Source organism: Hippocampus zosterae, chromosome 2 (assembly GCF_025434085.1).
Source record: "Hippocampus zosterae strain Florida chromosome 2, ASM2543408v3, whole genome shotgun sequence".
In the NCBI taxonomy this organism is placed as follows: domain Eukaryota; kingdom Metazoa; phylum Chordata; class Actinopteri; order Syngnathiformes; family Syngnathidae; genus Hippocampus; species Hippocampus zosterae.
In genome coordinates this window covers 2,534,259-2,557,913 of record NC_067452.1, presented here as the reverse complement: position 1 = coordinate 2,557,913, position 23,655 = coordinate 2,534,259, and the positions used below count along the sequence as shown (strand labels likewise).

At 44.7% G+C, this 23,655-nt stretch overlaps 1 protein-coding gene across 4 annotated transcripts in view; it reads left to right on the top strand.

The window, feature by feature from the left end:
- The window catches only part of itpr3 (inositol 1,4,5-trisphosphate receptor, type 3), a 255,817-nt gene that overhangs the window by 184,682 nt on the left and 47,480 nt on the right, over positions 1-23,655 (top strand). For all 4 annotated transcript variants that reach the window (XR_007961438.1, XM_052058664.1, XM_052058663.1 and 1 more), the window contains 12 exons: positions 2,227-2,402; positions 2,512-2,671; positions 2,736-2,941; positions 3,026-3,226; positions 3,296-3,406; positions 3,483-3,578; positions 3,688-3,789; positions 8,219-8,302; positions 8,379-8,489; positions 15,177-15,369; positions 19,384-19,503; positions 19,589-19,764. Coding sequence is in view for 3 of the 4 variants with exons in the window: in XM_052058664.1 (XP_051914624.1) it covers positions 2,227-2,402; positions 2,512-2,671; positions 2,736-2,941; positions 3,026-3,226; positions 3,296-3,406; positions 3,483-3,578; positions 3,688-3,789; positions 8,219-8,302; positions 8,379-8,489; positions 15,177-15,369; positions 19,384-19,503; positions 19,589-19,764 (1,736 nt within the window). In the remaining variant the exon portion in view is untranslated. The remainder of the gene's footprint in view (positions 1-2,226; positions 2,403-2,511; positions 2,672-2,735; positions 2,942-3,025; positions 3,227-3,295; positions 3,407-3,482; positions 3,579-3,687; positions 3,790-8,218; positions 8,303-8,378; positions 8,490-15,176; positions 15,370-19,383; positions 19,504-19,588; positions 19,765-23,655) is intronic.

The window sequence follows — 23,655 nt, the reverse complement described above, 5'->3', positions numbered from 1 at the left end:
CGGGAATAACAGCAAGCTCAGAGTTCATTTGCTTGACTTGTTTTTTTCACCGCTGCTGTGAGATGGGCACGCATGCCAAAAGCATAACCAGTGGCTTTAAGTTTGAACTGAGCTTCGTAGGCGTGTCTTTTTGTCAAATTTATTTTCAGGGGTTCTTAGAAACCAAAACCGGAGTTGTTTTGCAACAATGCACATTGCCACACTCTATACAAGTGTTGGTACTGGCTTGAGGCGTCCACTTACACGCCCACCCTTCACCATTGGCGGACTAGCTTGCCTGTCCTCTCTCTCCCTCTCCCTCTCTCTCTCTCTCTCTCTCTCTCCCTCTCCATATATGTATATATACACGCCCACCCTTCCCTGATTGGCCGACTTCTTTCCCGCATGCCTGGCCACAGTCACTTCCGCCTTTTCTCTATATAAACAGCGTAGGCGTGTCTTTTTGTCGAATTTATTTTCAGGTGTTCTTAGAAACCAAAACTGGAGTTGTTTTGCAACAATGCACATTGCCACACTCTATACAAGTGTTGGTACTGGCTTGAGGCGTCTAGCGTCCACTTACACGCCCACCCTTCACCATTGGCGGACTAGCTTACCTGTCCTCTCTCTCCCTCTCTCTCTCTCTCTCTCCCTCTCCATATATGTATATATACACGCCCACCCTTCCCTGATTGGCCGACTTTTTTCCCGCATGCCTGGCCACAGTCACTTCCGCCTTTTCTCTATATAAACAGCGTGTCGGCTGTCAGTCAGATTTTGGAACTCAGCGCATATAAAGGACGCTCCGCACCATAAGGCGTCCTGTCCATTTTGGAGAAAATTTAAGACTTTTAATGGCGCCTTATAGTCGTGAAAATACGGTATTCAGACACACATATACATGCATGCGTGCAACCTGCCCGAAATGAACAAGCAGACGTAAACAGTCATGGCGAAACCTTCTGAGACAGGAGGAAAATGTCTGCTTTATTCCTGTGGTGAGCGGCAAGAATAGCATGTACTTTATTGACAGGAGAACATAACAAGTAGAAATCATGTCTATTTGAATCAAGACGTTAATGTGTTGTGTTAAGGAATGGGAGCTGTCAATTTGCTCTTGGCCCTCCTTGGTTACAGGTTCTTTTATCTCTCTATAAGGTGGAAGAAGACCCAACACAACGTAGTCTTTTCTTCAGTTTATCACAACGCAACACGAATCGATTCGGGCTCCTGTGAGTCTCAGATTTCATCAGGAAGCCCCGAAGAAACACATTCATGAGATTATATAGAGACGATATGATAATGAGAGGCGGGGAGGTACGCCTCTCATGCAAATCCCCGAAACAAAGAAAGTAACATGTCATCTGACCCGATGTGGCTGGAGGAAGCCAGGAGCGGTGAAGTGAGACCAGACCACCACTACCCCCCATTTGGTGCGATGGCAGGAACACAGACACCTGAGATAACAGCTCCTCTAAAACATGTCCCGTGGAGGGGGGCCCCAGAAGTGGTGGGGGTCGAGGGCACTAAAGTTGATTGTAATAACATTGAGCAGGAAATACCTTCAACCGCATTGTACATTGTTTCTTTCAGTGTCTGGACAAACACAACCAACAGGAAGGAACAACACCATAACCAAGTAAAAAGCAGAGATAAGGAAGATCAAGCAAAGTTCGATCTTGATATGATGACAAAGTCTAGATCACTGGTGGTCACAGATCTTGAGATTAGGGTTCCTCTTTGAGGGCACTTGACAGCCTTCGGGGACTTTTATGAGGTGGTGGAGGCAAGAAAACCCTTGGGGGGCTGTTAATTAACCAAAGGGAAATAGGCTCTAAACTTCACAGTACATTCTTTGTTTTAAGTACTACAGCAGATGTTCAGGACAGAGACAAGTATCAATAGTTCTCTTGGCAAGATGAAATTCCTCAACAATGTTCTACTACTACTTCTAGCGGAATAATTCCTTAACAGTTGCCATTTAAATCGAGTCATTCAAATGCGGGAGTAAAAACTGATTATCCCAAACATTTCAGAAACCGACATTTTGACCTTAACCTATTAACTGCATATAAACTTAGTCACTCGCAACACTACTAGTTTGATTTGCAGTATGACACTCCCGCTAATGAATTCATCACTGTCTGAGGAAATCTGAAATTATCGTAGCATTTTTTTTGTGGAAACTACAGATCCAAAGGTTTGAAATACAGTATGAATCCATGACATGCTTTGCATGACCACCAGGCGCTGAGCAAGAGCGCGACTGGGCAGCGGTGGCAGCGGTTCAGTGTCGTCTGGATCGGGAAGGTGGGAGCAAACTTTTTACAGACCTGGTGATGTGCACCAAGAATGAGAAAATCTTCCAGGAGAGTATCCAGCTGGCCATTTGTCTGCTGGAGGGAGGAAACACAGAGATACAGGTCACTTGCAGCCACCCTGTATACATGAACATCATGTGCTCATGTGGCTAAATCCGAGGCCAGACGTTTCATTTTTGCGAGGCCTTCTTCTGTTTTCTCAATCCTGTAGAACTCGTTCTACAAGCTGATGATGGGGGACAACAAGTCGGAAAAGTTCTTTAAAGTTCTTCACGACAGGATGAAAGAGGCACAGATGGACATCAAAGCCACGGTTTCAGTGAACGTCGGCGAGATGTCACACAAAGCCAACGAGAAGGACCTGGAATATGGTGAGGTCACCAGGAACACATTTCGTGAAGATGTCTTCTCAACACGCATGTTATTCACCAAAAGGCTCTTCTTCAACACTTGGACATCCTGCCACCGACGAACATTCCCGACTGGTCGAGGGCCAAGGCAGCAGCCCCTCTTCCCTGCAGGCTCATACAACTGCGGAGCAGAAGGAGGTGGAAACAGAGATGGGTCCAGCCGTGCTCATCATGAAACCCATCCTGAGGTTTCTACAGCTTCTTTGCGAGAACCATAACCAGGATCTGCAAGTGAGTGCTGGACCCATCTGGCCAACACTGGAATACACAAATTTTCTATTTCCTTTGACATTCTCGTTTGTTGTGCTCTTTCAGAATTTCCTGCGCTGCCAGAACAACAAAACCAACTACAACCTAGTGTGCGAGACACTGCAGTTCTTGGACATCATGTGTGGAAGCACCACGGGCGGTCTGGGCCTGCTGGGCCTCTACATTAACGAGTCAAATGTTCACCTCATCACACAAACCCTGGAAACCCTCACAGAGTACTGTCAGGGCCCGTGTCAGGAGAACCAGGTAGGAAACCGTGCTTCTCCATCACGCGAAGGTTCCGCATAGGAGATTTTTTTTGTCTGCTTGTTTCAGACGTGCATTGTGACACACGAATGCAATGGCATAGACATCATCACGGCGCTCATCCTCAATGACATCAGCCCGCTGTGCCGTTACCGGACAGACATGGTGCTGCAGCTTAAGGTGCGCGCCTCTCACATCATGTGATATTATGGTATTACACGGCATTATGTAATGTTGTTTTCTTCCCTGTGACCAGGACAACGCCTCTAAGCTGCTGCTGGCGCTCATGGAAAGTCGTCATGACAGTGAGAACGCAGAGAGAATCCTGTTCAACCTCCGCCCCCGAGAACTCGTAAGAGCCCCTTTTGTTCAGTGTGTCAGTGAAGAGGCTCATCTACTGACAGCGTGTGCGTGTATGTGTGTGTGAATGTGTGTGTGTGTGTGTGCGTGCGTGTGTGCAGGTCGACGTGATTAAGAAGGCCTACCATCAGGAGACTGAGTGTGAGAGTGGGGAAGTGTCACCACGTGAGGTGGGACACAACATCTATATACTGGCGCAGCAGGTGAGCCACTGTGCCATATCAGAATCAGAATCAGAATCATCTTTATTGGCCAAGTATGTAGAAAACACAAGGAATTTGTCTCCGGTATAACACGCTGCACTAGTATCATTGTAAACAACAAAATCATTGACCCATAGTAGTTTTGTAGTACCATTTTGTAGTACAAGAAGAGTGACTACGTCAGTGACTGTTTAAGGAGTTAATGGCTAGAGGGAAGAAGCTGTTTAAGTGTCTACTGGATTTGGTGCGCATGAATGAATGAATGGATCTGTAGCGTCTGCCTGAGGGGAGTGGCTGGAAAAGGTGGTGGGCAGGGTGCGGGGGATCCGGGAGGATTTTCCGTGCCCTTGTCTTGATTCTTGCAGTGTGCAAGTCCTCAAGAGTGGGAAGGGCGGTGCCAACGATTTTCTCCGCCGTCCTAACTGTCCGTTGAAGTCAGATTTTGTCCTTTTTTGTGGCGGCCCGAAACCAAACCATGATGGAAGAACACAGGATTGATTCGATGACTGCCGTGTAGAACTGTCGTAGCACCTCCTGTGGCAGGCCATGCTTCCTCAGCAGCCTCAGGAAGTACATCCGCTGCCGGGCCATTTTCAGGATGGAAATGGGGTTGACTTCCCACTCCATGTCCTGGGACACTGTGATTCCCAGGAACTTGAAGGTCTCGACGGTTGACACAGGGCAGTTGGATAGTGTGAGGGGCAACTGTGGAGAAGAATGTTTCCTGAAGTCCACGATCATCTCTACAGTCTTGAGCGTGTTCAGCCCGAGGTTGTGTCGGCTGCACCAGAGCTCCAGCTGCTCCACTTGTTGGCGGTACGCAGACTCGTCGCCATCTTTGATGAGACCGATGACCGTGGTGTCGTCTGCGAACTTTATGAGTTTGACAGCTGGATCTGTTGAGGTGCAATCGTTTGTGTAGAGAGAGAAGAGCAGTGGAGAGAGGACACATCCCTGTGGGGCTCCAGTGCTGGTGGTGCGTATTGATAATGTTTTTGCTCCCAGTCTCGCCTGTTGTGTCCGTCCCGTCAGGAAGCTGAGGATCCACTGGCAGATCGTAGGGGACACACCGAGGTGGAGAAGTTTGGGGGTGAGGAGTTCCAGGATGATGGTGTTGAACGCAGAGCTGAAATCCACAAACAAGATCCTTGCGTAGGTCCCTCTGCTGTCGAGGTGCTCGAGGATGTAGTGCAGACCTATGTTGACTGCGTCTTCCACAGACCTGTTTGCCCAGTAGGTAAACTGGAGAGGGTCCAGCAGGGGTCCAGTGATGTTCTTTAGGTGGTTCAGCACAAGGCGTTCAAAGGACTTCATGACCACAGACGTCAGGGCGACAGGCCTATAGTCGTTCAGTTCCGATGTTGCCGATTTCTTGGGAACTGGGATGATGGTAGACTGTTTGAAGCAGGATGGGACCTCACACAGCTCCAGGGATCTGTTGAAGATTTGTGTGAAGACCGCAGCCAGCTGGTCAGCGCAAACTTTCAGGCAGGAGGGGGACACTTTGTCGGGCCCCGGAGCTTTCTTGATCTTTTGCTGCTTGAAGAGCCGTCTCACGTCCTGTTCGCGGATCTGTAGTGGAGAAAAAGAGGGTGGGGGGAAGGTAGAGTGGTTTCTGGTAGAGGTGGGTGTGTGTGGGAAATGCGGGTGTCCTTTTCAAATCGGCAGAAAAACATGTTTAGTTCATTAGCAAGACCCTTATTGTTCACTGTTTGGGGGGATGGCATTCTATACTTAGTGATTGCTTTCAGGCCATTCCATACAGATGCAGAGTCGTTAGCAGAGAACTGGTTTTTCAGCCTCTCTGCATAGCTTCTCAAAGCGATGCTAATTTCCTTTGTCAATTGGTTTCGGGCGTGTTTGTACAGTGCCCGAGCTCCACTTCTAAATGCGGCCTCTTTCTCTTTCCTGAGTTGCCCGAGTTTGGGAGTAAACCATGCCTCGTTATTGTTGAAGGAGCGGAAGGACTTCGTTGGTACACACATGTCCCAATCAGTGCAGTCTAAGCATTCTTGTAAAGCTAGCTTTGCTTCATCCGTCCATTTTTTCACAGTCTTAACAACCGGTTTAACACATTTGAGTTTCTGTCTGTATGTAGGTATTAAGTGGATTAAATTGTGGTCAGAAAGACCCAATGCTGCACAGGCGACCGATTGGTATGCATTTTTGATTGTTGTATAGTAGTGGTCTAGAATGTTGCCTTCTTCGGTGAAGCAGTCGATATGCTGCTTATATCTGGGAAGTTCACGGTTAAGATGTGCTCTATTAAAATCGCCCAAAATGATCAGGGGTGACTCTGGGTATTTTAGCTCGAGTTTGTTTACTTGTTCGGCTAGCGTTTGTATCGCCGTGTTAGCGTTAGCTTGTGGCGCAATGTAAACACCGACTAGTAAAAAGGAGGTGAACTCACGTGGCGAGTAGAATGGCTTGCAGTTTAAAGACAGCGACTCCAGGTCCGGGCTGCAGTGTGCGTCGAGCTTCGTGACTTCAGTGCACCATTCTTCGTTGATATAGAAGCAAATCCCACCACCTTTCGATTTCCCTGATAGCTCCGTGTCGCGGTCGGCTCGGAGAAGGCGGAAGCCGGGTAGATGTAGCGCGGAATCCGGGTGGCGGTACTGAGCCAGGTTTCAGTGAAGCAGAGCGCAGCAGAACGTGCAAAGGTTTTGTTGGTCTTTGTGAGGAGAAGAAGTTCATCCATCTTGTTTGGCAGAGATCGTAGATTAGCAAGATGGATCGATGGGAGCGGGGTTCGGAATCCGCGCTGCCGGAGCTTGACGAGCACGCCGGCTCGCTTCCCCCTCCTCCGGCGGCGTTTCCATGCTCCGTACAGCGCAGCCGCTCCGCTCGCGATTAGCTCCGAAAAACCTTGTGGATTTTCGTGTGCTGGTGAAAAAAGACCGAGCGTAGACTCCCCAATGCGCAGCAACTTTTCCCTTGTGTAAGTAAGCCGCTCAGGGTCGCCAAAAACAAACGAAAATGACAAAAACAGGGATAATACTAGGGAGCATGTGACCGAGGCTGCCATACCTGTCGGCGCCTGAAACTTAGCTCCGAAAAACCTTGTGGATTTTCGTGTGCTGGTGAAAAAAGACCGAGTGTAGACGCAATCTGCAGCAACTTTTCCCTCGTGTAAGTAAGCCGCTGAGGGTCGCCAAAAACAAACGAAAATGACAAAAACAGGGATAATACTAGGGAGTGTGTGACCGAGGCTGCCATACCTGTCTGCGCCTGATAACGATATTCGGTGGCAGATAGGATCCCGTAGCCAGTGTTGTCCGGACGAATGACCCCTCTCTTACCTTGACTGTCATGCCTCCCACCTACCCATTGCAGAGTCAGGTGCAACTGGGATCAAGCTGACAAATAGTGTTTGTTTATTTCACACTACTACAAGACCATTAATTGTAACAGAAGCTTGATATTTTAGCTATGCGTTTGTCAGAGTTTAGTTTTCATTGGGAGTGATAGTGACATCTATTGACTTTAGGGGTTGAATCAACATGTCAACTTTCCCACTCAGGAAATGTGATAGCGAGATGTTGACCAGTTACAGCAAGAACACGTACACTAGATTAACAGGGGGTCGAGTTGCGCAGCAAATTTGGAGCCGTGGCTCAAGCTTGTGGTAATAGTTCATGAAAAATGAGATGAGAATATGAAAATGTGGCTCAGTAAAATATACAAGTTGCTAAGACAAGCTGACAAAGAGCCTCACTAATCACACCAGCACTCAGCAAATTCACCAAATGCCCTCCTGCAATAATGAAAAATCTAATTATCTACTGTCGAGGTCCAAAATATCTTGTGTATAAACGAATGTTTATACACAATGTTTATACATGAAAAGTAATGTGAATGAAACAAGCGATTCTTTCAATTATCATCTCATTCTTTGCACTTTGCCCATCCCCCCCAGTCAGTTATCTCGGCCTTCCTGTGTGGAGTTTGTTCTCCCCGGGCCTGCATGGGTTTTCTTTGGGTACTCCGGTTTCCTCCCAGATTTCAAAAACATGCATGGCAAGCTGATTGACCCTCATGTACTGCAATGAATGAGTTTGTGCACACAATTAGATACGGAGAACAGTAGTGGGTGGGTGAGCAGGCTTGTTTTAGGAGGCTCCCACAAGTTGACAACTACAAAAAAATAATAAAATCAATGAGGTCATTGATTAGTTGAAGTTGACTCAATAATCATCACTTCAGCGACGACTACAAATATCTGAAGTTGGTCAATCCGTGATTGGTATACGGATATTATTTTACAAATCTTTTGGGTTTTTTTTTTTAATTAATGTTGCCTGTTCTGTTTTGCATTCTGCCTTTTGTAAGAAAGGCGATGTATGAATTAAGTATTGAATGAGATTATTTTATTATTTATTATTAATTTTGTTGGTGGTGAGCAACAATGTGTCATGTTTGTTTGCAGCTGGCCCGCCACAACAAGGTGTTGCATAATCTTTTGAAGCCTCCAAAGAAGAGCAAAGAGGGCAAGGAAGGCATCTCCTCCATGGTCAACTAACTACCACTTACATACTGTCAACATAGATTGACTTTGTTAAATAACTGATTCATTTTTGTTTTGCCAGTTAAACTTGAACAATCGGCCGCTGTCGCAAATGTTGAAGTCATCAATACCGACTGCCATTGTGGAACAAGACCCGCTGGAGTACTACGACATGCTCACTTCTCAAATAGAGGTACCCTTTATGCTAATTATAATGCAAATACTGATTCATGTACTACAACCTACCCACTTCTCAGATAGAGGTAGTTGTTATTCTATCGCTTTTCTCCTGTAGGAGTTGTAATAATAATAATAATAATAACAATAATAATAATAATAATAATGACAACAATTTCACAAAAACATTAGAGACTTAGCTGCAGTCACTGCTCTGTCTCGAACTGGAGATGCGAAATCTATAAAGCACCCTCGCAGCCTTGGTGTCACGTTGTGCCCGAGGCGATGAAAGATCACCTCGTGCACAACAAAATAACGAGGTGGATCCCCAGGTAAAGCAGACACGAAAAGATTTTGTATGAACACAAAAAGTCTTTAATAACAAACAGAAAGAGCCCGACAGGGAAACAGTAACAAAAAACGCTGGTCAAATAAGGACCAGGGAAGAAATAAGGAAACAACCGAAAACGCTCGCTGAAAAAACAAAGTGCGAGGAAGTACTGATTAGGCAATATAGAAGTATACAATTTAGTGACTAACTCGAATAGCAAGAGTAATGGCCGCAAGGCAAGAAGGCAACGAGTAATCCACAATAGAGGAATTAGCACGAGAGAACAATGGCACGGCGTGGAATTCTCCGGAGCCTCTTAATAAAGGCAGAAAATCAGCCCGAAATTACGGACAGGTGTGCAGTTGGCGGAGGGAAAAGCCCGTCACCTGCTGGCGGGCACGGGACGTGACACTTGGTAACGTTGGGATACGGGCCATTTGAATTGGAATTTTTTGAAAGTGAAGTAAATCAGATTGAAAGCTATTTTTATTAAATATGACCTCTACAAAATAGGGATGTGAATCTCAGCACCGAGGACGATTCAATACACATCTCGATGCACTACCAGCGATGCAATACTTAAACGATACGTGGAATTTTCTGGCGACACGATGCGATACGTTTCACCGTCTTAACGATGTGATATGACGCGATACACATTTAGTTCAAATCAATGCGATCCGATACGATACAGTGCAATTTGTTGTGATATTGTGCAATTAAACATGATGCAAATACGCAAAGAAAATTTTTTTTAAAAAAGATGAAATTCAGTATGGTATTGCAAAAAGTAGAACACGTTATTCCTTATGAACAGTAGAACGTGTAAAACAACTTATTTAAGCCCTTTCACAATTGGGTTTTGTGCAAAGAAAATGTAAACAATTTGGCACCCGAGACTCACAGCTGTTGCTGTAGTGTAAACACAAACAGACTACTCACTGAGTGTCTTATATGAAACTAGCTGGTTCGCCGCCCTCCGGGCGGCTCATCAGCTAGTTCCTGCGGAAGGCTGGTAAGGTGGTGGTTCGCCGCCCTCTGGGCGGCTCATCAGCTAGTTCCTGCGGAAGGCTAGTAAGGTGGGCCTTCGGCCCACAAAAGCGTTGTTGCTTGATTCAACTTTTTGTTCATCTTCATTGCTTATCGCGAAAATAAGATAAGATAAGATATCCTTTATTCGTCCCACAATGGGGAAATTTACAGCCTCCAGCAGCAAGAATGCATGAAAATAAAGAGATGTTTAGCTCTAACTAACAATTTTATTGCAATGCTTGTGGGTAGACAGCATTTTTTCGCTAAGATGCCCGCGCGATCGTAGTGAGCCACTGCCTGAGCGGCGCAGTGGCGGCGCGGTGAAGTAGGTACGTTTTGAAAAGGGACAGACGGAAGGACAGACCGCGTGCGGGACGACGCGCAATATATATATATAGATAGAAGATATCCATCTCCATAGGACAGAAAAAAAATACAATTGAAACAATGTGGCAGTCACAGCCTCAAAGCTGCTGTGTGTATTGTAGCGTACACAGACCACTCTCACTAAATGTCAAAATGAAATGTCCAAAAGAGTCATCCATATATAGTTTTTCCTTGCGCGGTCACAGTGAGCTGCAAGGGGACCCCCAAAATAAGAGGCGATTTTTTTTCTGATCCTGACCTGGTTTGCCCAGAGTTTCTCCGGTGTCCAACGGGGAGGCGCGGGGAGGGGGCGGGAAACTTGTCGGTGATGTGGTGCAGTGGCGGTTCTGGATCAATTTCACTAAGGGAGCCGGGCTGGGGCAAGGGGTTTTGATGGGGGGGCACATTCAACCCAGGGCTAAAAAGACAGATTCAACATCTTACATGACTTTTTATTTCTTCAAACTTTGAAATTGTAGTCATAACATTACAGTGATGAGTAAAAAACAGTATTAGGAGGGCTAAAATGTCTGCAAGTGTAACAATACGCCGTGTCCATCTGTTGAGAATATTCAAGCCAGGGGATGATATGGTACCAGCCTGCCGGGTACAAAAATTGCAAATACACTGAAGCTAGATGTTTTACATGCATATAATTATCCAAATTTTAAAAGGCAATGTCTTATATATTGATCCTGTTAAATAAAAATAAAAAGGGAGACTAAAAAATTTACACACACGTGCGCGCACACACACACGCGCGCGCGCGCACGTCGTGGTAAGTTCCTTCTCTGCGGACTGCTTCTCATTTCCCGCTCATTTTTAAGTGGTGCAGCGCACTAAAGGGTCCGACGAGAATGTTAAATTACGCACTTTGGTTCCACTTTTCGCATCGGCGACTCGGCGCAACTGCGTAATCTACGTTCGGAGGGGGGGGCCACAGGGGGGGCCAGAATCAGTGCTACAGGGGCACTGGCCCCCGTTGGCCCTCCCCCAGAACCGCCACTGATGTGGTGCCATCGTTTTAAGTGGTCTGCATATTTGTGGTGCTGCCGTTGTATGGCTTCGTAGTGCGACATTCTTTGCAAATTACGGAGCTTTTATCAATCTTTCCGTCTTTCTTTTCGAAGCCGTAGTATTTCCAAACATAAGATCTGAATGTTGCGGAGGATTAAATACAGTAGTTTCCTCGCCGCTGCTTGCGTGAACTTCCATAGTGTTTCGCTAGTTGTGTACTGGACTGTATGTGACGCACGGCTACCGTCCGTATTCAACACAAAACGCAAAACAATGATGGTACCTTCATAGCGCCTAGGAAAGGGCAGATAGGTGACGTTTAACATGAATAAAACGGCGCGTGTATCGGATTTTACCGATACCCACCAATGCATCGTGATGAATCTATATTTCACCCGTCAATCGCGTCGTACCCTGAGTGAATGAGCCGAAGCACTCGCATCGCGCACGTGCGCATCGATGTATCAATTAATATCGATTATTTTCCACACCCTTACTACAAAAGGCACAAAATGAGGCAGAATATGAAAGATAATTAAAAACCCACAACTTCCCTTTGCGTTTGAGTAGGGCTCCAGAGACTTTTTTGAGGTCTTGGGCTGTTATATGTGCCTTCAACATTTGGTAGATCGTGGTAAAATGTTCACAAAGGGCTGTTTCTTTTAAAGATTGTAGAGGACGCAACTAAACCATTCGTTTTTTTAAACCACAAATGAATCAAGTTTCATATATTTTCACAATTTGCATAGTTTTTCTTGGCAAACGTTGCGTCCTCACGGCAATAGCATTTGGCAAATAAAAAGCATTGAACATTTTCGGATGAAACATGCAGTTTCAAGACAATTGGGTAAAAGCATTTTTTAACAATGTATATAAAAGTCCAAAAATGGGTCCATTATGGGTGTTACATTTTCATTGATCTTGGTGACACGTACAACCACAGCCGCTTCTCTAAAAATGTGTAAACGGCGTTGTTGAGCCATTAAAAAAAAAAAAAACTCACACAATAAGCTACTAAAATATTGATGCTGTTGCTAGGCCTAATGTGTTTGCCAACTTTAAGTTTTCATACATGTTTAGCACCTCAAAATTAAAATTTATATTTACAAACTTCATTTAACAACATCATGAAGACCCAAACACTCTTCCGAGCAAATATGATATAAATCTGGTTAACCCACTGGTAGAAAATCTTGAAGAAGTAAAACATATATTGCCTCCAGCCAGAAAGTCAGTGATTTTTTTTGTGTTTTTGTTATTGAAAAGTGTCCTTGGGTGTCTTGAAAGACGCTTATAAATATAATGTATTCTTATTATATTATTATTTTGTAGTCAAGGCAATGCCGAATTTACAAGTAAATTCGAATGAGCGGACTGCCTGTTTGGTTTAGCATATTGCTCCAAGAGACTTTTTTGTTGGTCTTTGGTAGTTACATATACTCTACCACCAATTTTTTTGTTGCCCTAAGTGAAACATAGAACTGGGGTTTATTTGCGGAAAAAAATCTAGGGGCTGCAAAGAATAAGACTTATTTCCACTAGCCAGTAGGTGACACTACTACTATAATGAAAAATTAGTTCATAGTCTTCAGGCCTATACACTCATCAAATGTTTGTCATTTTGACGAGATGTGGGTCAAGTTACAGCAGCTTTTATAATCATGGCGATGTTGAATGTTAATGTTTATAAATCAAAATGGAGGACTTCCTGATAGATTAAGCATATGGCTGCAAGAGACTTCTTTATAGGTCTTAGGCAGACGCATACACCACAAAGGTTTTGTGAATCCCGAAGAAATGTAAAACCAGTTGTTAAAAAATAATAATAATATTTGGGGCGCCTGGCAGCCTTTTTGAATAAATTGCCAAATAAACTATTGATGGCTTTGCCAGGCCTGATGTGAATGCATAGTTTCCTGAGTTTTTGTGCATGTTTAGGCCCTGAAAGACAGCGGTGTTTACTGGGAGAAGTTAGCGTTGTTACGGTGACAATGTTTCATGAAAATGTACAAATTTTGTGGGTTTTTTAAATATTTTTATTATTTTACCTGGATGCTATTATCAGGGATGGCAATTTTCCGCGGATTTGCGGAAATCCGCCGTTTTATTTCTTAAATTGATAATTTTTGTGAATCGTCTAAATCCGTTGAGAAAATTTTAGGGGGGGTTAGGTACCTTATCAAATTTTCACGAGCTCTCCCGATCAGTCTTTCCGTCCTCCGATTGTAAACAGCCCTGCGATTGGACGTGTATGATGTCTTACTTGTTGTGATTGGTCGCCCCGTCCAGGCCACGCCCATTTCCGCTTTTTTTCCCCATCACTAGCCATGGCCATCCCTGCATTATGGTTTACTCCCAGTCATCGGAAGATCGTATCGAGCTTTACTGGCAGGCTGTGTGATGCAAACCTCACCCTGAACTCGGCAAAGTGTGAAGTTGGCCACGTAACTTACATAACTTATTTGGGCAAGGCATGGCCTGGTCAAACCTGTGCAAGTTCAAGTTGGGGCAATTCTGCCTTCCCCAGCTCCTCTTTGTCAGCGTGACCTCCACCGGTTTTTGGGGATGACGGGATATTTTTGGTCCATCCATCCCACCAGCACCACATTATCTTCAAAAGGCAAAGATACAAAACTGAGGCCACCAAACCGGATGTCCTCGATGACGTGGCTGCACCTATAAATTGTGTACATAAACGTTATGAACAAAATCGATGACAAAGTGCAGCCTCGGCGGAGTCCAACCCTCACTGAAAACATCCGACTTAATGGCAATGTGAACCAAACTCTGATATCGGTGATATAGGGACCGACCAGCCTGTATCATGTGGCTCGGCACACCACACCCCCGAAGCACCCCCAGCACAACCCCTTAAGAGACACGGTCAAACGCTTTGTCCAAGTCCACAAAGTCCATGCAGGGGACAGGGGACTCCCTTTGTGGAGTTGGACTGGTCGGGCGAACTTTCATGCACCGTCGACAACCCTGCCAAGGGTGTAGAGCTGGCCCACTGGCTGTTATACAGCTGCGACAAAAACCACACTGCTCTTCCCTCAGCTGCCTCCGGAGTCCCACAGGCTTTAAAGGACTTCTTCCTGACAGCATCCCTTAGTGTCGGTGTCCAGCAGCGAGTTTGGGGTTGCCGCTACGACAGGCACCAAGGACCTTACGGCCACAACTCCGATTGGCCGCCTCAACAATAGAGGTGCGAAACATGGTCAACTGGAACTCGGCGTCCCCGGAGGGTTAAAGCTTCTTCTGATGGAGGATTCCGCCAGACGCTCCCAGCAAGCCCTCACAATATGTTTGGCTTTGCCAGGTCGAACTGGTATCTTCCCCCACCATCCTCCTCTTTGTTTTCAAATCTCTGAATAATCTCGCGCCACCTTACCTCTCTGAGCTCATCCACCCCTACACACCTGCCCGGCGCCTCAGGTCTATGGGACCAGTCTTTGTTAGAAGTACCAAGAACTAAACTGAGGCTCAAAAGGGCATCAAGCCTTTTCTGTTGCTGATCCCTCTCTCTGGAATGACCTCCCACTGATCATTCAGCAAGCCACCTCGCTGCCCATCTTTAAAACCCGCCTCAAAACTCACTTGTATTCTTTGGCATTTGACTCAGATTTGTTCTTGGTTTTGGTTCTTTCTACCGTCTTTGTTACTGATTTGTTGCTTTACTGTTGTATATGTTAGTTACTCTATGTACAGCACTTTGTGTGTATTCGCTGAACATAAAAATAAAGCCACTTTAGTAGTGGCACTACAAAAAATTCTTCATAAACACCAAAATGTCAAAATATGTATCTTACTTCACACAGTAATTGGATGCACCCTAATTTGGATGCAGTGTGTGGGCACTGATCTTTTCTTTTGCCACTCAACACAGGAGATTAATTAGTTGAGTCCTTGTTCTTTTTATTACCGCTTTATCATAAGCGTGTGCATGTGTGTGTGCAGATTGTGCGAGAGGATCGCAGCATGGAGCAAATTGTGTTTCCAGTCCATCCCATCTGTGAATTTCTGACCGAGGAATCTAAGTTACGTGTGTTCAACACGACGGAGCAGGATGAGCAGGGCTCCAAGGTGACACACTTCTTCGAGCAGACGTCCTTCCTGCATGGAGAGATGGAGTGGCAAAAGAAGCTACGGAGTGAGTCTCAGGGGCCATCAGTGACTTCATTCAGAATCTACTATGTGAAATTATGAAGTTTTTTCAGACACTGTTAAAATGCTCTCATAATCATGATCCAAATGCTTCCAGCTTGACTACTGAGACGCTCTCATGTCACCACCGAAACACACGCTTCCAATTGTCTGAGCGGCTGAAAAAAAAATTTTTACTAAAGCACTCTCACACGCAACTAAAACACTCTCACATGTACTACTGAGTGCTCTAACACACAACTGAATATTTATTAGCGTTGAGGGGGTCCGTTTTGGTGGCCTCAGTATTGCATCCCTGCTTTTTGCAGATGATGTGGTGCTGTTGGCTCCTTCAGGGCTCTCCAACTCTCACTGGAGCGTTTCGCAACCCCAGAAAAAAAATCCTAAACCCGCCCCTCTCAAAAAGAACATAATCATGGAGAAAAGGTTAGTTCAGAGAAAAAATGATTCAGAATACAGGGTATTCAATCCAAAGTGAAGAAACTATTATTTTGTTGTTCAATGCAAAGAAAAGGCAGTCTGTCTCATCTGTCAGGAGGTGGTGGCGATATTCAAAGAGTACAATCGGCGGAGACATGATTAATTCCGTCACAACGACAAGTACGATGGCCAAATGTGAGCAGACAAACTGTCAGTGTTTAAGCTAAGGACGAATGTGAGCTCAGCAAAATACATTTGTACGCCAAGGTCAACTGAAACAGGCATCTGTTCAAGCTAGGTTTCAGGTTGCTCAACTGATAGCAAGCAGCAGTAAACCTTATATTGATAGAGAGTTTGTCAATAAATGCATGAATGCTGTCGCGGAGGAGGTGTGTAAAGAGAGACATCTTTAATATCGCAAGTCTATCAGCGAATACAATCACCACACGTATCGAAGAAATCACTGGTAATGTATGTAAAGAATTTGAATTCTTTCCATTAGCACTGGATCATCCAGTCCATGATGTCATCCAGTCTGGATGACACCATGGACGTGCAGGACACAGCGCAACTGCAAATTTGTATTCGTGGAGTTTGCGCAAACTAGGAGATGTGCGAGGAGCTGGCAGCCCTCCAAAATCTCAAACGGATGACGACGGGGGAGGAGATTTTCAGTGAAATGCAATGGAAGAGTTAGACCTGGACTGGTCAAAGCTGGCCAGCAACACAACTGATGGGACTCTGAGTATGATGGGCGCGTCTCGGGGGTCTAATAGGACGCATGAACTGGGAGATAGAAGAACAGGGTTTCAAGTTCACTGCCTAATACACCAGCAAGCACTGTGCTGCAAAGTATTAACTTGGGATTATGTCATGAAGCTTGTGGTGTGGTGCATCCACTAACTGCATCAGAGCAAAGGTGATTATTATTTATTTCATAAATACTGTAATTTATTTCCTGGCTTTTTCTTCTGTGAAGCACCCATGGAGGGTTATTTAGTTCTTTTTTATTTCATTAATCATATTATTTATTTCCTGAATTTTGTTCTGCGAAAACTCTAGAAAATGATTTTTGATTTTGTGTGGGTTTCTGGAAAAGAATACATTTTTACATTTAGGTCCTCTTGCAGTCACACTTTTTCTATTACAGAACTGACTACGGCCCCTGTTGAGGAATGGGAGCTGTCAATTTGCTCTTGGCCCTTCCTTGGTTACAGGTTCTTTTATCTCTCTATAAGGTGGAAGAAGACCCAACACCACATAGTCTTTTCTTCAGTTTATCACAACGCAACACGAATCGATTCGGGCTCCTGTGAGTCTCAGATTTCATCAGGAAGCCCCGAAGAAACACATTCATGAGATTATATAGAGACGATATGATAATGAGAGGCGGGGAGGTACGCCTCTCATGCAAATCCCCGAAACAAAGAAAGTAACATGTCATCTGACCCGGTGTGGCCGGAGGAAGCCAGGAGCGGTGAGGTGAGACCATACCACCACTACCCCCCATTTGGTGCGATGGCAGGAACACAGATACCTGAGATAACAGCTCCTCTAAAATATGTCCCGTGGAGGGGGGCCCCAGAAGTGGTGGGGGTCGAGGGCACTAAAGTTGATTGTAATAACATTGAGCAGGAAATACCTTCAACCGCATCGTACATTGTGTCTTTCAGTGTCTGAACAAACACAACCAACAGGAAGGAACAACACCATAACCAAGTAAAAAGCAGAGATAAGGAAGATCAAGCAAAGTTCGATCTTGATATGATGACAAAGTATAGACCACTGCTGCTGATCACAGATCTTGAGATTAGGGTTCCTCTTTGAGGGCACTTGAGAGCCTTCAGGGACTTTTATGAGGTGGTGGAGGCAAGAAAACCCTTGGGGGGCTGTTAATTAACCAAAGGGAAATAGGCTCTAAACTTCACAGTACATTCTTTGTTTTAACTACTTCAGCAGATTTTCAGGAGAGAGACTAGTGTCAATAGTTCTCATAGCAAGATGAAATTCAACAATGTTCTACTACTACTTCTAGCGGAATAATTCCTTAACACCCCCATCAAAGATGCGAAAAGTTATGTGGCCCTCACAGGAAAAAGTTTGGTGACCACTGTTGTAATGGAAAAGTGACTATTATCCCTTTAATATTCTTGCAATAATGTAATGTTTTTTTTTCTGCTTGGCTCTCGACAAAGGCAAACGGTTTTTGCTCAGCTCCTGCCCTCAACCCCCACCCTCTCCTTGCTCGCCACTTAGTCTTTGTGCTGTCTTTGTCTAACTTTTCCAAGCCTCCTACTGTATTTTCATCCGAAGAACTAACCATGGAATTAGTTGGCTGGTCTCTCGATGCAATTGACAACATTTTTTCGACGAAAAGAGCAGGCAGTGGGGAGCCTGCTTGACCCTCTGGGACATTTGCTGCCGGATACGCCCTTGATCCATGGAGAAAGTGGAGAATGGTGTGCCTGTCAATACTGTCCGTTGAGGATGTGGAAGACATCTACATTATCGGCCTTCTGATAGCAGGTGTGCTGCTGTTTGGTGTTAGCAGCTTCCTGTTCTATCGCAAAATTCAACCGACGGGAGCGGCTTTATTGGAAGTGAAGAAGCTGCCGGTTACTCTGGATGGTTTGGCGCGAATGTCCAACACTCAGAGTCAAGCGGTGACTGAGCTCAACCGCAATATAGATGCGGTTTTGGAGCGACTCCGTACGATTGACAACAACATGGAGAAGTGGGAATCCGCACTGCGGAAAGAGATTGCGGATTTGGCTGATCGGCGCCAGTGAAGAGATACAGGGCACGGACTCAAGGCTGTCTGAAATTGTTGGCGCCCGTCCCTCCAAAACAAACAACGCTATCCGGCCCTTTCCCCTGGATGGAAGTATGCATGAAAGCTAGTGCCCCCCACCATCACCCCCCTGCTTCTCGGCCATGGACTGATAAGCCGGGACTGTCTTCATGAGCAGACATCAACAAAGCAGCTATGACCTGTACACGCATACACATACACAACTGGACAATCACACGCGCATACACATCCTTATTATCACCGTCTTCATCGCTCCGATTCTTCCCCCGTGACGTAGAATTATCTGCAGAGCGCTCGGTGACCGTGCAGCTGGTCAGATAAGCTGCACCGCGGTCGCCCCTACCTCCCTCCCCATCTCCCCCTTCCCATTCATCCTCCCCCTTATTACATGTTATGTCTTGTGATTTGTTAGAACTGTCATATGCTTATTATATGCTACGGTCTTTTTTTTTTATCCTGGACTTAAATTATCCTCAGAAGAGGATAGTTAGAGCGTGTTTTTTTTCCCCGTCCCTGCCCAGCGTTTTCCTTTCTGAATTCTGATTGTAATTTCCCCATTGCGGGACAAATAAAGGATATCTTAAATAACCCGGGGCGACATTGACATCCTCTCATATTCAGTTGTGTGGATGAGCAAGCTTCTTAGTGGTTAACGAGAGGATAATCCTGATTAGATCCGTGGCACTCACTCATAAACGAGCAGGCCTGCAATCACACGCACATTCATGTACTCATACTGTACACTTGAATGACCCAAATGTGTGGTAGGCATGCCAGTGCTCTACTGGTTCTCCAGGAGGATGACACTGTGGGGCACCATCTCCTTCAACCTGGCTGTCTTCATCAACCTCATCATCGCCTTCTTCTACCCCTATGACTCAGGACAAGGTACGAGTGAGCATACTCAGTTGATGTCACATGTCCAATGTGTTTAGTCAGCAAATTAACCCCACCTCCTCCTCCGCCCAACCAGCGGGAGCCATCGATGACTCTCTGCTACTGATGCTCTTTTGGGTTCTGACCGGGCTCTCTGTGCTGGCCATGCTCTCCCAGCGCTATGGCCTTCAGCCGCTGACTTTGGCTCTCATCCTAAGGTCCATCTACCACTTGGGTATCAGGAACACACTCATCTTTCTGGGCACGCTCAATGTAAGATCAATCAAATCACTCAATATAAGACTGGAACATGTGTCTTAATGCTACTGTTTTCAGTCCACTTCAAAATTATTGGATCAGCAGGGTCAAATACTTTGTTTTGTTCTGTTTTGTTTTGTTTTTTTGGTTACTGCAGATATTTTACGTTGAATTAAGTCCAGCTTTTATTTCATGGTATTTACACCCAGATATGTTAAACTCAAGACAGATCACCTTTTGTTTGAACCCTCAGACTGTTCCAGTGAGCAAATGTATTGGAACATGTGACTGAAGGGTGTTTGTAGTAGATAAGGTGTTGCCTTTTGGATTGATTGCTTACAAATTAGATTGGACTTGTTTTTAACTTTGGGTTTCGCCTGTGAAAACTGCTTTGAAACATGAAGAGAGAGCTGTTTACAATATTGAAGTTGAGAGAATAGGTAAAATTGATAAAAGCTTTTGGACAAACACTGGGCAGAGCCAATACAACAATTTGGAATAAATACTGCTGTACTGAGCAACAGACATCAAACGGGTCAGGGGCCAGCCAAAGGTATCAACAGCAGTTTATGACAGAACCATTGTGAGAGCCTTGACGAAATAGTCAGTGACATCACTTTCAACCACGACAGGACAGGGGCTGAAGCTATCACAACCACTGTTCAAAGAAGACTTTGAGAAAAGAAATACACAGGCAATACCAGAAGATGTAAAGCGCTCATCAGCAAAAGGAATCGGAAGGGTGTGCGTGATGAATCTTATCCCGATAAGATTGGATATATTTTTCTTTAAATTGCCAGTGAAATTGTTTAGCGGATTTCAGAATGCATTCTGCTGTGCATTAGTTCCATCATCAATAAAGACTCGTGAGCCCGTTCTAAAAGAGGGCATGCAAACCCAAGCAATGACATGACCTCCACCATGTTTCCAATCATGAGGTTGTATTTTGCAAATAAGTACAGAAATGAGTCACAAAGGTTTTTCAAGTTTTATGGACTGACGAGACCAACATTGACCTCTAGAATGGATGGATGGGCCAAAAGAGTACTGTATTTTCACGACTATTCTACGCATCGGACTAATGGCCGCAGTCTCATTAATGGGTGACATTTCTGTATTTTACACATACACAGGACGCATCGTACTAATGGCCGCAGTTTTACAGTGGTAAAACATACGCCAGCTTAAACATACGGCATGCATGCGCGCACTCTAACACGTTAGCTTGAAGCATACGGTAGCATGCCAAGACATACAGATAAGATAAAAACATGTTTTTAAAAAGGCAACGAAAGCAGAACTGAGTTCGGGTGTATTTTATTTAGCCATCATACAATGTTCTCACGTTTATCGATCAATCATCACCCAGAAATCCATCAAAGTCCTCATCCTCTGTATCAGAAGCAGAGGACTGCACATCTCAGTTATGCATCACATGCTAGTGTGAGTTGCTACGCATTGCCGAGCGGAAAGAAGGAGTAGCAACAGCAAAGTCAACATTTCTCTCGTGTGAAGCTTTCCCACATTTGAAAGTAAAGAACAGAGCGAAACATTGTGGCAGCGCGTGTGTGTGTAGAAAGAATTGAACAATTGTGCAAGTACCGTAATCCATCAAAAACGCCAGTTCTTTAGTCAAGCCTCCGGGAATAACGGCAAGCTCAGAGTTCATTTGCTTGACTTGTTTTTTTCACCGCTGCTGTGAGATGGGCACGCATGCCAAAAGCATAACCGGTGGCTTTAAGTTTGAACTGAGCTTCGTAGGCGCGTCTTTTTGTCAAATTTATTTTCAGGGGTTCTTAGAAACCAAAACCGGAGTTGTTTTGCAACAATGCACATTGCCACACTCTATACAAGTGTTGGTACTGGCTTGAGGCGTCCACTTACACGCCCACCCTTCACCATTGGCGGACTAGCTTGCCTGTCCTCTCTCTCCCTCTCCCTCTCTCTCTCTCTCTCTCTCTCTCCCTCTCCATATATGTATATATACACGCCCACCCTTCCCTGATTGGCCGACTTCTTTCCCGCATGCCTGGCCACAGTCACTTCCGCCTTTTCTCTATATAAACAGCGTGTCGGCTGTCAGTCAGATTTTGGAACTCAGCGCATTTAAAGGACGCTCCGCACCATAAGGTGTCCTGTCCATTTTGGAGAAAATTTAAGACTTTTAATGGCGCCTTATAGTCGTGAAAATACGGCAATAAAGGATCTGCTTATAATCCAAAACACACACGCTCATCTGTGAAGCACGGTGGAGGTAATGTCATAGCTTGGGGTTGCATGGCTTCTAGAATTCTCAAGTCGACAAAATCATTTTGTTTGGCAATGTATAGATAAATGCATCCTTTTCGGGTGAGAAGCTTTATCGTGCAGCAAGATATGTCATAAAAACACTGTCAACATGACATTGGACTTCATTAAGAGAAAAGGTGGCAGTTCTTAAACTGGCAAAGTCAATCACCAGACCTATACCCAAGAGAGCCTGCATTTGACCTCTTGAAAAGGAGAATGAAGGGAGAAACCCCCAGCAACAAATAAGTACTGAAAGAGGCTGTGCTAAAAGCTGAGAAAAATATTTCAAAAGAAGAATGCAACAGTCTGATGAAGTCAATGGGTCGCAGCCTTGATGTAGTTATTGCAAGTAAGAGTAATGCTATTCTGTCCTACTTGTCCGTGTCCGAGACGTGAACAGATAGACAGATAGCGAACAACGAAAAAAGACCAAGGATCCACAATGTTGAGATGGAGCTTTAGTTTCTTTTTCCTTAGATTTTTGTAAAACTGTACAGAGAAATAGAAACACTAAAAGGGGGATGTTTCACACCGTTCAAATTAAATGTCTCTGTGTCATCACTGTACATTGTTATGTTAACTTTTCAAAACGCAATATAGGCTTGGAACAGAAATAACCAAAATATGCACGGTTAACATTGAAAATAGCCGCAACGAGCGTGCAGTAGCCCATATGCTAATATGGATAGCCAAGCGCTAATGCAGCATAGCAAAAACGGACGGAAAATCGATCTTAATATTGCACATTTCCAATGCTGAAATTGAAGTAACGGTTTGGTAGATATCATGAAAGTGCAGTCTAAACAGGGTTCAACTTACAGACGATGCTTTCCAAGGCATATACTCAAGAAGAAAAAGAGAAACGATGACAACAGCTAGCGCGAAACCATGAGGTCTTTACTGGAAGTAGGTACTTCCGGTTTGTGTTACCAAAATTAAAGTGCATAGAATCTAACCAAATACGCAAGATGACAAGGTACTTCCGGTTTGTTCTGCCAAAATTAAAGTCTGCCCAAATATAACTACAAACGGAACATGACAAATGCCATCAAATATTAATGTGATCCATTTAAAGCCCGATTTCACTGAATGATGAGGGACTAGCATCCATCCAAAATTCAGAAAAATACAGAATTTTTAATATATGCTTTTTGTCATCATGATGTTATTTTCAATAACATTGAAAGCCACTCGACTAAGTTGAAATAATATGATGTAAAGAATATAAAGAATAATTTTGTTTTTATATTTTGAAAATAAAATAAATTTGTTGTTCTCAGAAAAGTAAATTTAATAAATTTAATAAATTTACTTTTCTGAGAATGTTTAGGCCAGGAGAGAAGGCCTTGTTGGCCCTGATGGAACGCCACTGGTGCAGTCCAAGCATTCTTATAGTGACAGCTTTGCTTCATCGATCCACCTCTTTACAGTCTTGACACCCGATTTTACACAATTTATTCTGTGCCTCTATGTAAGGATGAAGTGCCATCCATCCATCCATCCATCCGTCCATCATCTACCGCTTATCCAGGGCCGGGTCGCGGGGGCAACAGCTTTAGCAGGGAAGCCTAGACCTCCCTCTCCCTAGCTACTTCTTCCAGCTCTCCCTGGGGGATC